Source organism: Zingiber officinale, chromosome 9B (genome assembly GCF_018446385.1).
Source record: "Zingiber officinale cultivar Zhangliang chromosome 9B, Zo_v1.1, whole genome shotgun sequence".
In the NCBI taxonomy this organism is placed as follows: Eukaryota; Viridiplantae; Streptophyta; class Magnoliopsida; order Zingiberales; family Zingiberaceae; genus Zingiber; species Zingiber officinale.
In genome coordinates this window covers 28,472,408-28,484,385 of record NC_056003.1, presented here as the reverse complement: position 1 = coordinate 28,484,385, position 11,978 = coordinate 28,472,408, and the positions used below count along the sequence as shown (strand labels likewise).

At 37.7% G+C, this 11,978-nt stretch overlaps 1 protein-coding gene across 10 annotated transcripts; it reads right to left on the bottom strand.

Moving 5' to 3' along the window:
• Positions 1-4,486: 4,486 nt before the first annotated feature.
• Positions 4,487-8,859, bottom strand: LOC122024048 (E3 ubiquitin-protein ligase SDIR1-like). Of its 10 annotated transcripts, none has more exons than XM_042582556.1 (10): positions 8,690-8,859; positions 8,509-8,616; positions 8,219-8,376; positions 8,064-8,112; positions 7,913-7,965; positions 7,606-7,834; positions 7,280-7,415; positions 7,137-7,188; positions 5,501-5,629; positions 4,487-4,857 (listed from the first exon to the last, which is right to left on the bottom strand). In XM_042582556.1, the coding sequence occupies exons 2-10, from the start codon at positions 8,579-8,581 to the stop codon at positions 4,741-4,743; spliced, it is 996 nt and encodes a 331-aa protein (XP_042438490.1). In that variant the 5' UTR covers positions 8,582-8,616; positions 8,690-8,859; the 3' UTR covers positions 4,487-4,740. The 10 variants fall into 10 exon arrangements, with proteins under 10 accessions (XP_042438490.1, XP_042438486.1, XP_042438487.1 ...); XM_042582552.1 differs by having other exon boundaries at positions 8,064-8,121; positions 8,690-8,858; XM_042582553.1 differs by having other exon boundaries at positions 8,064-8,121; positions 8,509-8,611; positions 8,690-8,858.
• Between the last annotated feature and the right edge of the window lie 3,119 nt (positions 8,860-11,978).

The following is an 11,978-nucleotide window of genomic DNA, read 5'->3' as shown; positions in this document are numbered from 1 at the left end:
TAATATAAAAAAACATATTTGAATTTTCACTATTACTTTTAAACTATAAATCTCAAACCTCATATCTATAATAGTTTTAAACTTTTTTATTCAATTTTTTTTATTTTAAAAATCTCTCACAAATTTTATATTGGAGATCCCTCTTAGTAAAAGCGGAGAAAAAAGTAAATGGTAAGAATATTTTAAAAATCAATTTTTAAATATACATAAAATTATAATTTAAATTGGGTAAAAATTAAAAAGTGCGAATCATTTACAAAATCGTTAGTATCTTATTTTCAATTAAAATCAAGTGAACACCATATTTAACATGAAATATTCAAATTATCTTATCATTTAATTGTGTAGAAGTTAGCCACCAATTTCTATAAATATAGAAAATATTTGTTAGCTTTTATACCATCGATTATAATTAATGAGTATCATATAGTTTTTATCGATTATTTTACTCTTTAAAATATTATTTTAATCAAGTTATAATTTAGATAAATAAAATCAAAATGATATAAAAAATATCTATCGTAGAAGTTAACAATTAATTTCTACATATAGATGTTGAAACCCCAAAGTTATTTTGATGTAATCAACAAGTTAAGTTATGTCATGTAGTGTTTTAACCTTGTGTCTAAGTGTGCAGGGACTTAGGAGTACAAGAGTCGAGCAAAAGACGCAGCTAGCGAGAAGGACGACATGGGAGAGAGCCGACGGACTCAGTGCATCCGAGGGACGAGCTGCTACGGAAGAGTATGCGGGCAGGCGAGAAGGAGGCGCGCGACGTTTCCGAGGGACGAGAAGTCGGAGTGGAAGGTTGCTTTAGAAGGCAAGAAGTTAGGTTCGGGTGAGCCCTATTCCGGATGGTCGAGATCACCCAAACGAATGGAGCCGGAGCAAAAGACCCGGACCGAGATGAGCTAAACCGGAGCAGAGGGCCCGGATCGAAAAAGTCAACGTCCGGGCACCCCGACCTATTCCGGGCGCCCGGAGTCCGGGTGCTCAAAATCTCAAGTTTATCAATATCAACGTGGATGTTGACCGTCGAGTCGGGGATAAAGTTGTATCCCCTCCCAGGCGCCTGGAACCCTTCCAGACGCCCCGACCAAGGCTATAAATATAACCTTGGTCCAGAAGCTTCACAACAGAACAACAATTAGTAATACAACACTTGTGAGCTTCTATTTCTAGTTTATATTCTTTTTTTTTTTTTGCGCTTTCACTGTTGTAAGAGACTTCTCCACCTGAAGGGGATCTTTTTAGTATGTGATTCATTACTTAGATTAACAACCTCCCCGGTTGTAACCAAGTCAAGTATATGAGTCTCTTCTTTTAGTTTATTACTTCCAATTTTATGCAAGTGTTTAAGTTATAAGTTCGAGAAAGGTATTTTGTGTTTGTGTTTATTTTAGGGTTATTTACTCCCCCCTTCTAGTAGATGCTTTTTATATATCTAAGGACTTAGAAACTATTTCCTTAGAAGAATTATTTTCCACATTTGAAGTGCATGAATCGAGATGTGCAGATACGAAGGAGACGAAGCACAACGTCGCCCTCAAAGCATCAAAAGACGAACTTGAGTTAGAGTCTTCTCTCGACGATGAGGAATTGGTAATGATGGTAAGGTGCTTTAAGAAATTATGTAAATCTAACCATCCGCAGGGTAGAAAGAAAAGGACAATTTGATGTTACCACTGCAACGAAGAAGGGTACGTTAAGGACAACTGCCCCAGGCTAATAAACAAGGACAAAGGAAAGAAGTCTGTCCAACTAAACAAATTCAAGACACTAAAAGTGACGTGGGACGATACGTCGTCCGAATCGAAAGTCGAGATTTTTTCAGACTTGCATTAATGGCAAGTCATCGAGACGAGGGCTATGATTCAGGCTCGTCCGAAATGAGCATCGAGAGCATTGATGAAGGGGGAGCTACGTCGGAAGAAAGCAGCAATTCAGGGGGAGATACAGATAACGAGATCGACAAGGTAAGTCAGGTACGATCTATTCATTCCGATAAATTATTTAAGTTCGTTAAATTGTTAACTAAAGATTGCTGTAAATTTGAAAAAGAGATTAAAAATTTAAAATTAATTCTAGTTAAATCTTACCTATTAGAAGAGTTAGACAAAGTAAAATTAGAAAATGAAAATTTGAAAAAACAAGTAGATAATTTGAAAAATCATACATGTTTATCAAATACAAGCTTTAGAAAATTCACTAATTTAAATTAGTATTATAGATATCACAAGGGACAAATTAGGAATATTTTAAAGAAATACGTCCCTAAGAAATTTTTAATTAATCCAGTTGCCTGGATTTTAAGTTCTAAAATCTTGTTTAATCTAAAAACTTTAGTTAGACTTAGTGCTTTCAGCGAGAAAATTAAACATTTAATTTCTTTATGAGAGTTTGTCTAGAAAGTGATTATTGCTCTAATAACCAAAAAGACCTAGTACCTCACTACTGCTTGGAAGCCAAGTATTGAAATAAAAAATTTAATTGACTAACTGAAAAACATTAAATTGAAATTAAATAATACTTTAAAAACGTTACTCAATTCGTTTGTAAATTCTCAAAAATATTTATACTTGCAAAATTTTAGAAATTTTTTTCTAGAATATTTTTTGTAAAATTATCTAAACTTAGAATTTTTTTAACCTAGATTTTTTTTTATTTGAATTTTTTTTTACTTAGAATTTTTTTCTAAAAAGTATTGAAATAAAGTTTCAAGATTTTCAAGTGTTCAAAATTATTACCCTTAGATTTTCTCTTGGTACCCCATTTTTTATGTGATCAAAAGGGAGAAGGAAAATGTTAAAGTCTAGAGGGAGGTAGCTTACAATTTTTTATTTTTGCACTTTATTGTAATATTATTTGTTTTACTTTTATGTCTATTTATCCTATCTTAACTTAGATTGCTCACATTAAAAAGGGGGAGATTGTTGGAACCCCAAGGTTGTTTTGATGCGATCAACAAGTTAAGTTAGGTCCTGTGGTATTTTAACCTTATGTCTAAGTGTGCAGGAGCTTAGGAGCACAAAGAGTCGAGCAAAAGACGTGCCTAGCAAGAAGGACGGCACGGGAGAGAACCGAGGGGCTCGGTGCGTCCGAGGGACGAGGTGTTGCGGAAGAGTATGCAGGCGGACGAGAAGGAGGCGCGTGGCGTTTCCGAGGGACGAGAAGTCGGAGCGGAAGGTTGCTCGAGAAGGCAGGAAGTTGGGTTCGAGTGAGCCCTATTCCGGATGGCCGAGATCACCCAAGCGAGTGGAGCCGGAGCAGAATACTTGGACCGAGGCGAGCTGAACCGGAGTAGAGGGCCCAGACCGAAAAAGTCAACAAGGTTGACTTTAAGGGTCCAGGCGCTCGGACTTCGGGCGCTCGGAACCTCAAGTTTATCAATATCGATGTGAACGTTGACTGCCGGGTCGGGGATAAAGTTTTATCCCCTCCCAGGCGCCTGAAACCCTTTCAGGCGAGGCGCCCCGACCAAGGCTATAAATATAGCCTTGGTCCAGAAGCTTCACAATAGAACAACAATTAGCAATACAACATTTGTCAGCTTCTATTTCTAGTTTAGATTTTTTGTTCACTTTCACTACTGTAAGAGGCTTCTCCACCTAAAGGAAATCTTTTTAGTATATGATTCATTTCTTGGATTAATAACCTCCCCGGTTCTAACTAAATCAAGTCTGTTAATCTCTTCTTTTAATTTATTACTTTCAATTTTATGCAAGTGTTTAAGTTATAAGTTTGAGAAGGACATTTTATGTTTGTCTTTGTTTTAGGACTATTAAACCCCTCCCCCCTTTTTAATCGGCCACGCGATCCAACAATAAAAATTACATGCTAACTTTTATAACGCGTAGAGATTACATATTAGTTTTTATAGGATTGTCTATGATAAGACATTCATTTAAAATACAATAAATGTCATCAAATTTCCATCAATTATTTTACTCATTCAAATATTATTTTAATCAGATTAAAAATGATATAAAGACAAGTGAACAATTAACTTCTACATATTTAGAAGCTAACATCTAATTTTCATACATTATAATAATTACTACACAACGAGTGATTAAAAAATACAAGGATATTTTAGATAATTCATGTTAAATGATCCATGTGACTTTCATTGGAAATGAAATGCCCCATTTTATAAATGATAAATACTCTTGAGATTTTTTTCCCCCTTTAAATTTAAATTCAATACGACTACTAAGACATCATGTAGCAATGATATTGCAACATCGAATAATACAAGTTCTATTTGAAAGCCAAAGTAAGTTTTCTTACAATAGCTTCGAGTACGCCTCTTTATACATATAGAGAGGCCATTAATCCTTTAGCATTTACAAAACAATTTTGCAGAACATCTAAATACATCAATTCGTTGAGGGAAAAAAAAAATTAAAAAGATTATGTAGGAGGAAGACATACCGATAAATTCAATAACTTCTTCCTCCATTTGTGCTTTCTCATTCCTTCCAACTTCAAGAAAATAAGAAAAATTCTAATCTGAGAATCTAAGATACACCAGTATACCCACAAAATACAGTCGAATAAAGAGGTTTCATTTGTTTACATCAGTGATCATATACACTGAACCACTAGGTTGACATATTGCAAATTGAGTTCGAACTAGTCGGGCTTTCTAACAATTTAGGACATGCACTGTTAGTCCAGCTCCGGCAGCACCCGGACAGGCTCTATGCTTGGTATATATAACTGCAGAAGAATAACAAGCTAGACCATGTCCGTTGCATCCTCGCCAGTCATATGCCATGCTGAATTCACTTTGTGCTTGCATACGGGGCATGTACCTTGTTGGCGCAACCACGGGTCAATGCAATTTGCATGAAACTGCAAGAGGAAATACAATAATTTAGCATGCAGAGGAAAAGACTATAGTTCATGAGAAATTTCAACAGCTAAATTGATCAGGAGAGGAATTTCAAAGTAGTGTCTTACAAAAAAGAAGTTGATTCTATGATGACCTAAAAAAACCTTGATTCTGTTGGATAAACAAAGTTGAGCGAGTGGGGGGTGGTTTTGTCAGGGATGATATGGCAATGTGGTTAGAAGCACAAAACTCTTATGTTTAACCTGCCTCATATGCTGTCACCACCTTGTGACATCTATGGTGCAGCCTGAAATGGATGCTAGGCTACCTACCGATGTCTCTGCCAGTGAGTCAAATTGTCATTTGGATCCTTAGAAGTTTGGTGTCAACATGGCAGTTCGATGAAACAAGGAATATGGAAGAACAGACCTGAAGATGTCCTGTAGATTATAACCTCAACAACAATACCAACTCCAATGGAGAACAGACACATCTCAAGATTTGACATTTGATGCATGTTAAAGCTCAAAGAATCACAGGAGAAAACATCAGAAATTCTGAAGTTTTAAAACATGCACACAACCTTTGTGAGATTGAGGACGAGCATCATTTTCCAATTAGATAAAAATGCAATTGAATCTGAGGTGAAACAGAAACTGTAACCTGATGCAAGCACGGTAAGCTCCGTACTGTTTCTCCCACATTGACTTGCTCCAAGCAAACACTGCATGTCAGTTCATCTTCTTGAGAATTAAAATTTCCATTTAATTTCCCACTTTCCAACCTTTTCTGCTATCAATTGCAAAGTTTTGTTAGACTGGTAATCAGTAGGATGGAATATAATTAGAAAAAATCTGAGCAAGAATAGTCCAACTAAGCAGAAGAGTTCATATTTTTACCAGGGGCGTATATGACCTATCCCTATTTGTTATCTTATGCAAATATTGGATTACAAGCAAGTAATAAATTCAGAGAAAATTCAGTGAAAGGTGTGTTCTTTAGAAGCATTAGTCTTGTATCCATTGTACATTTATCATCAATGACCATTTTGCTTTTCGATCTAATTAACTAACATTTGTTTACTTGTGTCGAATGAAAAGAACAAAATGGAAAGGAAGGAGTGGTTTCGTAGAAGGGACAGAAAGGAAATATGGTAAAACCTTGATTAAAGTGTGGATCTCTCTTCTACACATTCACCGCAAGTAATCAAGGGATTTCCTTTTATATCCTCCAAAAGTGGAGTGCTTTCGGCAAAAACCAACAAAATTCCCCAAATAAACAAGGCCTAAATTCTTGGATTACAAATTTAATAAATTTCTCCCAAAAAAAAAAAGAAAAAACCTTATCGAGCAAGCTTGCAGATATGAGAAGCCAAGTGAAATTTAGTAGTCAAATAAATTCACAATGGTGATTTGGAGACATGGAGTAAATGAACCGTCGAAGAATTTAGTTCCCTATGGTTGTGACAAATCTCTCAATTGATAAGTTAATAGCTACTCCAACAACTAAAGGATTTTTTTTTCTTTGACAAACTGCAGAATCCACTAAAGAAACAGCAGATTTTAGTTATAAATTTATATGCATTCCTTTGCCAGAAAGATTTGTTCCAAAGAATTTCAAGCTTCACTTGTTCAGCAAAGTATTCATCTTCCTTCTCTACTTGCTAATTAATGATCGAGTATGCAGGTTCATTAATATAAAGGATAAAAAAAATATTTATTTGTTAATCTCTTATAGTGCAGGGGCCTATATTCCAATAATTGGTACCAGATATAAATCCTGTATCAGAATTCTTTGAATGAGTGTCTTTTTTAATCAATTCAAAATATAATATCCACAAGAAAGCAGGAGATGAGATACAATCAAAAGTTTCCAACACATAAGGAAAAGATTTTTAAGATAGCAATAGAACACGTCACAATTTAATGACAATTCAAACCTGAACCTTGAGAAGCAAAAAGGCAAATCTGAAAGCCGAAGAGTCAGATGGAGTTAAAGCTCCATCATGAAGTATTTCAGAAACTACATATTTGTTTTATAATGTCAACCTCACAATGCATCTAAACTTTCACATTGTTATGAATGAACTATTTTGTCTACTTTTTTGTGTTAATTCACATGAATTATTGTACGACAAGCCCCTCAGATATAGTTGACAAGTTAATGCATGGATTAGAAATGAGGTGTCAAGTTGATGCAAAAATGATAATACCATATAAATCTAGTTCATTTTAAATTAAGGAAGAGAGAACCATAAAGCATTCTGAACATAAATGATTAATATCATGTAAAGGATTACCTCACTTGTAGTTATGGAAGAAGATGATGCCTGTTGGAACGATGATCCATTGCTGTCAGGAAGAATCAAAGTAGTTGATTGATTTAACAGATACCTATGGGACATGTAAAGACACATAAAAAAACAAAATAAAATAAACTTGCCTCTTCCATCCAGAGTTAGATCCTTCACCAGACAAGACCTTGTATTTGTGTGCAGGAAGAGAATTGATCTCTTCCTCAGTCATTGAAGGAACATCTGGAGGATTATCCGAATCCAATGCTCTTAAGGCATCATAATCTGAAAGATAATGGAGACAGATGTTTAAGATAGCAAATTTTTCAATAAAAAACAACACATGCAAGAATGAATAAGGCAGACATTAGAGCAAACAGAAAGGAATAGTCTGGATAGAGCAAATTCTCGAAGCTTTAACAACATGAAAATAAGCAATCATGATAAGAAAATAACATTATCCATAAACCTGTACCTAAATCATCAAATTCTCGGTCAAGAAGGGCAAGTTGGAGTCTGAGGCTCTGTAACCTCCCTCTTGTAGCAAGGGCAATGGATGGTGGAACATGCAATCGCAGCTCTGTGTGCCCAAGCAAACCACTAGCAGCAGCAGCATGAGCATGGGCTTCAGCCTGAAGCTGCTGGCACGTTGCATACATCCTAAGGCTTGTGACCATCAGAAACACCACCAAGAGAAGCCAAATCTAACCCAGAGAAAATAGATTTAAGATAATACCAACACAAATCACAGCAATCATGCAGAACACCAGATAGAAAACTACCAGAAAGTTGGGTGACATCTGATGTGAATTTAGTATCATGAAGAGCACAAGGACTGGAGTATGAAAACATGAGCAACAAATCAGAAGGATATGTTTAAGTGAAACTGGAAATTTAAGTACAGACAAATTTCACCGGAAACTCAAGGCATACCCGTCAAGAGAAAAGCCATGGAATTGTTATTAACAGGTCGAACGCCCGCCTGCATACGCTATCACCGAATCAACAAAAAAAGGCATCCGACAAGCATTATTGATTAGCAAACATGGTAGCTTGAAACTGCAAACAGGTAAGTCAAAGAGGAATACTGTTAATCGCCTATCTTGAATAAATCTTGGCAATCCAGTTTCGACGCCAATCCTGCTTCCCCGTAGCACATAACTCATGATTATGGATGTCAATGACCTAAAATGATGATATCTTATTTTAAAATATGACTCCCTCGCCCCAGCTATAAACCACAAGCCTGCGTGAATTAGAAAGTAGCTTCAAAGTCAGATAAAGAGGGCTAAGAAAGAATCATGTTGAAATTCACAGAAGCAAAATGGCTTTGCCGAGGAAAAATACGATTTTTAACAGACATATAAAGATTTTAAACCAAAATCGGTTCTGCCGGAACATAGAATGTTTTTAACAAACGATTGATCGAGTAAGAGTCGAAGGGTTCCCATGATAGAATTCAGATCGATCGATTCCCCAACCTATGCTGCAGAAACCCTAGAACCATTGAATTTTTCAAAAAGTGTTCTTTTTTAATTTCTAAAGGAACGTAGACTTACCTCGATTACGATGGACGAAAATTTCTATATATTTGACACAATCTGATCTTTATTTCTGGTAACGATTTGGCTTGCCGGGGAGAGAGGGAGGAGGGGAAGCGAGGGGCGGAGGGTCGCGGACTCTTCTCGTTCGTTCTGACGCTGAATTATGGGAAAAAACCCCTCTAATGTTTAGAAACGTCCGAAGGGGACAACTCAGCAATAAAAATCTCACCTAAAAAAATTGAAGGGTTAATAATAAATTTTATCATAAACTTCGTACTAATTTTCACATTATAGACTTCACTTCGCCTTGGTCTTGCTTAGCTTTCTCTTCAATCCGACAGAGTTATCCGATATTATAAATGATGATTACATTTGCAACTGAGAACACAGGATTACACCTTGATATCTTGAGAACACAGGATTACACCATGAAGATATCAAGACTTAAATTTTCGGATTCTGTATACTTCATCTCATCCATCATTTTATCCTCTCGGCTATCGTAATTTAATTTTCTCATGATGACCTTAGTTGAGTGCGGCTAGGGCTATGGGTGAATGATTTCCCTTTTGCAACTTAGTTTTCTCTGTATTTTTCCGAGCCGGTCATCCAATAATAATCAGTCAATGATATAAGGCGAAGTTAACTGGATTTATCAATTATTTATTTTTTGTTTTTTTAGCTTCCTTTCCTCTTTCTTCTCCACAAACTTCTCCCTTTCTCTCTTCCACAGGAAATCTTGCACCGCCAGGTAGATCACCTGCCCCGATTTCAAAACCAAATCTTTCCTCACTCCGCGCAATCAAAATCTCTCCTTGAGAGCGCCCATAATTATACCCTGATAATGAAAATGGAGAGGCCGACGAAAGCGACAATGAGGAGTACGAGATGAAGGCGGAGAAAGCGCTGTCCTTGGCGGCGGCAGGAAGTATCTGTTGGATTCCCCGCCGTAGCCTCTAGCTTCTTCTCCTCAGCACGTGAAGAGCAAAGGAGAGTCGAAGGCTTCCATTGTGGGAAGAGAAGAATTTGGTAGCAGAGACGAGGAGTAGGGACGGCGACGCCATTAGCACCATCGGCATCATCTCATCTGCTCGCGCCTGGTCGACGAGGCGATGATATCTCTAATCTTAAGCTAACAACCATGGGATTCTCTTGGTGAGTGGAATGAGTTTACACAAGTTCATGAGATTCGATCCCAAGATCTCATATGATGATCAACCTACTACTTACCAACTCAGCTATATTCGTAAGGGCACTTATTAAATATACGTGAATGGAGAAATGGGGAGAAGAAAGAAACTCCATTGTGAATGAGACTTTAGTCTCATAAAGTTTCAAGACATATTAGTTATTTTATATTGATTCACATGATGATGTGCACAAATGCACGAGGAGAGACTCTCTCTCATGTGTGAGTGTGCAGGAGTGTAAATCTAATGCCCGAATTGTATTGAATCAAGTTGACTCGTGTGCAAGCATGACCTACGTATGTCGAATGTTGAGTCGGTCGAGACAAGGTAAAAATTGTCCAAATGGAACAACCAACATTTTACCACATAAATCTTTTTGTTGCTTATTAAATTACAGATTAATATAGAATTTAAATGGTTGAGTGAAACATTTATGTTTCACAACTCAACGAGTGGTAATCATTAATTAATCATTAACACTGTCTATTTGTCTGAGCTCCTATATAAGGAGCCTGCAAGCTCTCCACCTACCTTCCCTTCCTCTTTTGTCGTGTTAATCTTACTCGGCAGAATACCTGTGATAGCAGTTGGGTACTTTTCAATTTCTCGTCACCATCAATGCTTAGTGTGCATCACGGTTAACCATTGTATCTTAGTAAACAAATGACCCGAGAAAATCTCGAACCATAGTCGAAGTGGGGTGAATCTACTTCAAGGAAATTACGTCCTTCGCAGGCCTCGATCACTTCGCCCGCTCGGTCGCTTCCCTCGCTCGGCTGCTCTACACGCTTAGGTCACTCTGTCACTCGGGCTGCCCTGCTTTCTATTGTAAGGTTGTTCTACCCAATCAGGCCCATCTATGACTTAGTCGATTTGCCGCTCGGTTGATTTGCTGCTCAATCGCACTATTCGGGCGGTTGCTCGTCTTGATCAGTTGCTTTGTCAATCGGGCTACTCTACCTTTAGGTAGCCCTACCTTTCCTTACTAGACCACTATACCTGGTGGACTACTCTACCCGATTGGTCACTCTGACTGATGTGCTGCTCAACCGCACTACTAGTAGCTACTCTGCTCTGCTTGGTCGAATACTCACCCACTCGGCCTGATCTGTCACTCTGCCCGCTCGGACGATTTTTCCTTTTGCAGCTTAGCTTTCTCTTTATTTTTCCGAGCCAGTCATCCAATAATAATCAGTCAATGAGATAAGGCGAAGTTAACTGGATTTATCAATTTTTTTTTTTTTGTTTTTTTAGCTTCCTTTCCTCTTTCTTCTTCACTAACTTCTCCCTTTCTCTCTTCTGTAGGAAATCTTGCACCGCCAGGTAGATCACCTGCCCCGATTTCAAAACCAAATCTTTCCTCACTCCGCGCAATCAAAATCTCTCCTTTAGGGCATCTGTAATTATACCCTGATAATGAAAATGGAGAGGCCGACGAAAGCGACAATGAGGAGTACGAGATGAAGGCGGAGGAAGCGCTGTCCTTGGCGGTGGCAGGAAGTGTCTGCTGGATTCCCCGCCGCAGCCTCTAGGTCTTCTTCTCCTCAGCGTGTGAAGAGCAAAGGAGAGTCGAAGGCTTCCATCGTGGGAAGAGAAGAATTTGGGAGCAGAGACGAGGAGGGACGGTGACGCCATTAGCACCGTTGGCATCATCTCATCTGCTCGCGCCTGGTCGACGAGGCGATGATATCTCTAATCTTAAGCTAACAGCCATGGGATTCTCTTGGTGAGTGGGGTGAATTTACACATGTTCCTGAGATTCGATCCCAAATCTCATATGATAATCAACCTATTACTTATCAACTCAGCTAAATCCGTAAAGACACTTATTAAATATACGTGAATGGAGAAATGGGAAGAAAAGAAACTCCATTATGAAGGAGACTTTAATCTCATAAAGTTTCAAGACATATTAGTTATTTTATATTAATTCACATGATGATGTGCATAAATGCATGGGGAGAGATTCTCTCTCACGTGTGGGTGTGCAGGAGTGTAAATCTAGGGCCTGAATTGCACTGAATCAAGTTGACTCGTGTGTGAGCACGACATACGTACATCGAATGTTGAGTTGGTCGAGACAAGATAAAAATTGTCCAAATGGAACACCTAAC

Bases quoted from the DNA above. Each gene is read 5' to 3' on its own strand.
- LOC122024048 (XM_042582552.1), bottom strand. From the start codon at position 8,581: ATGGGAACCCTTCGACTCTTACTCGATCAATCGTTTGTTAAAAACATT. The intron at 7,416-7,605 runs GTACAGGTTTAT...ATTATCTTTCAG, and splicing joins CCGAGAATTTGATGATTTAG to ATTATGATGCCTTAAGAGCA. The intron at 4,858-5,500 runs GTTACAGTTTCT...TTCCTCTTGCAG, and splicing joins GCTTACCGTGCTTGCATCAG to TTTCATGCAAATTGCATTGA.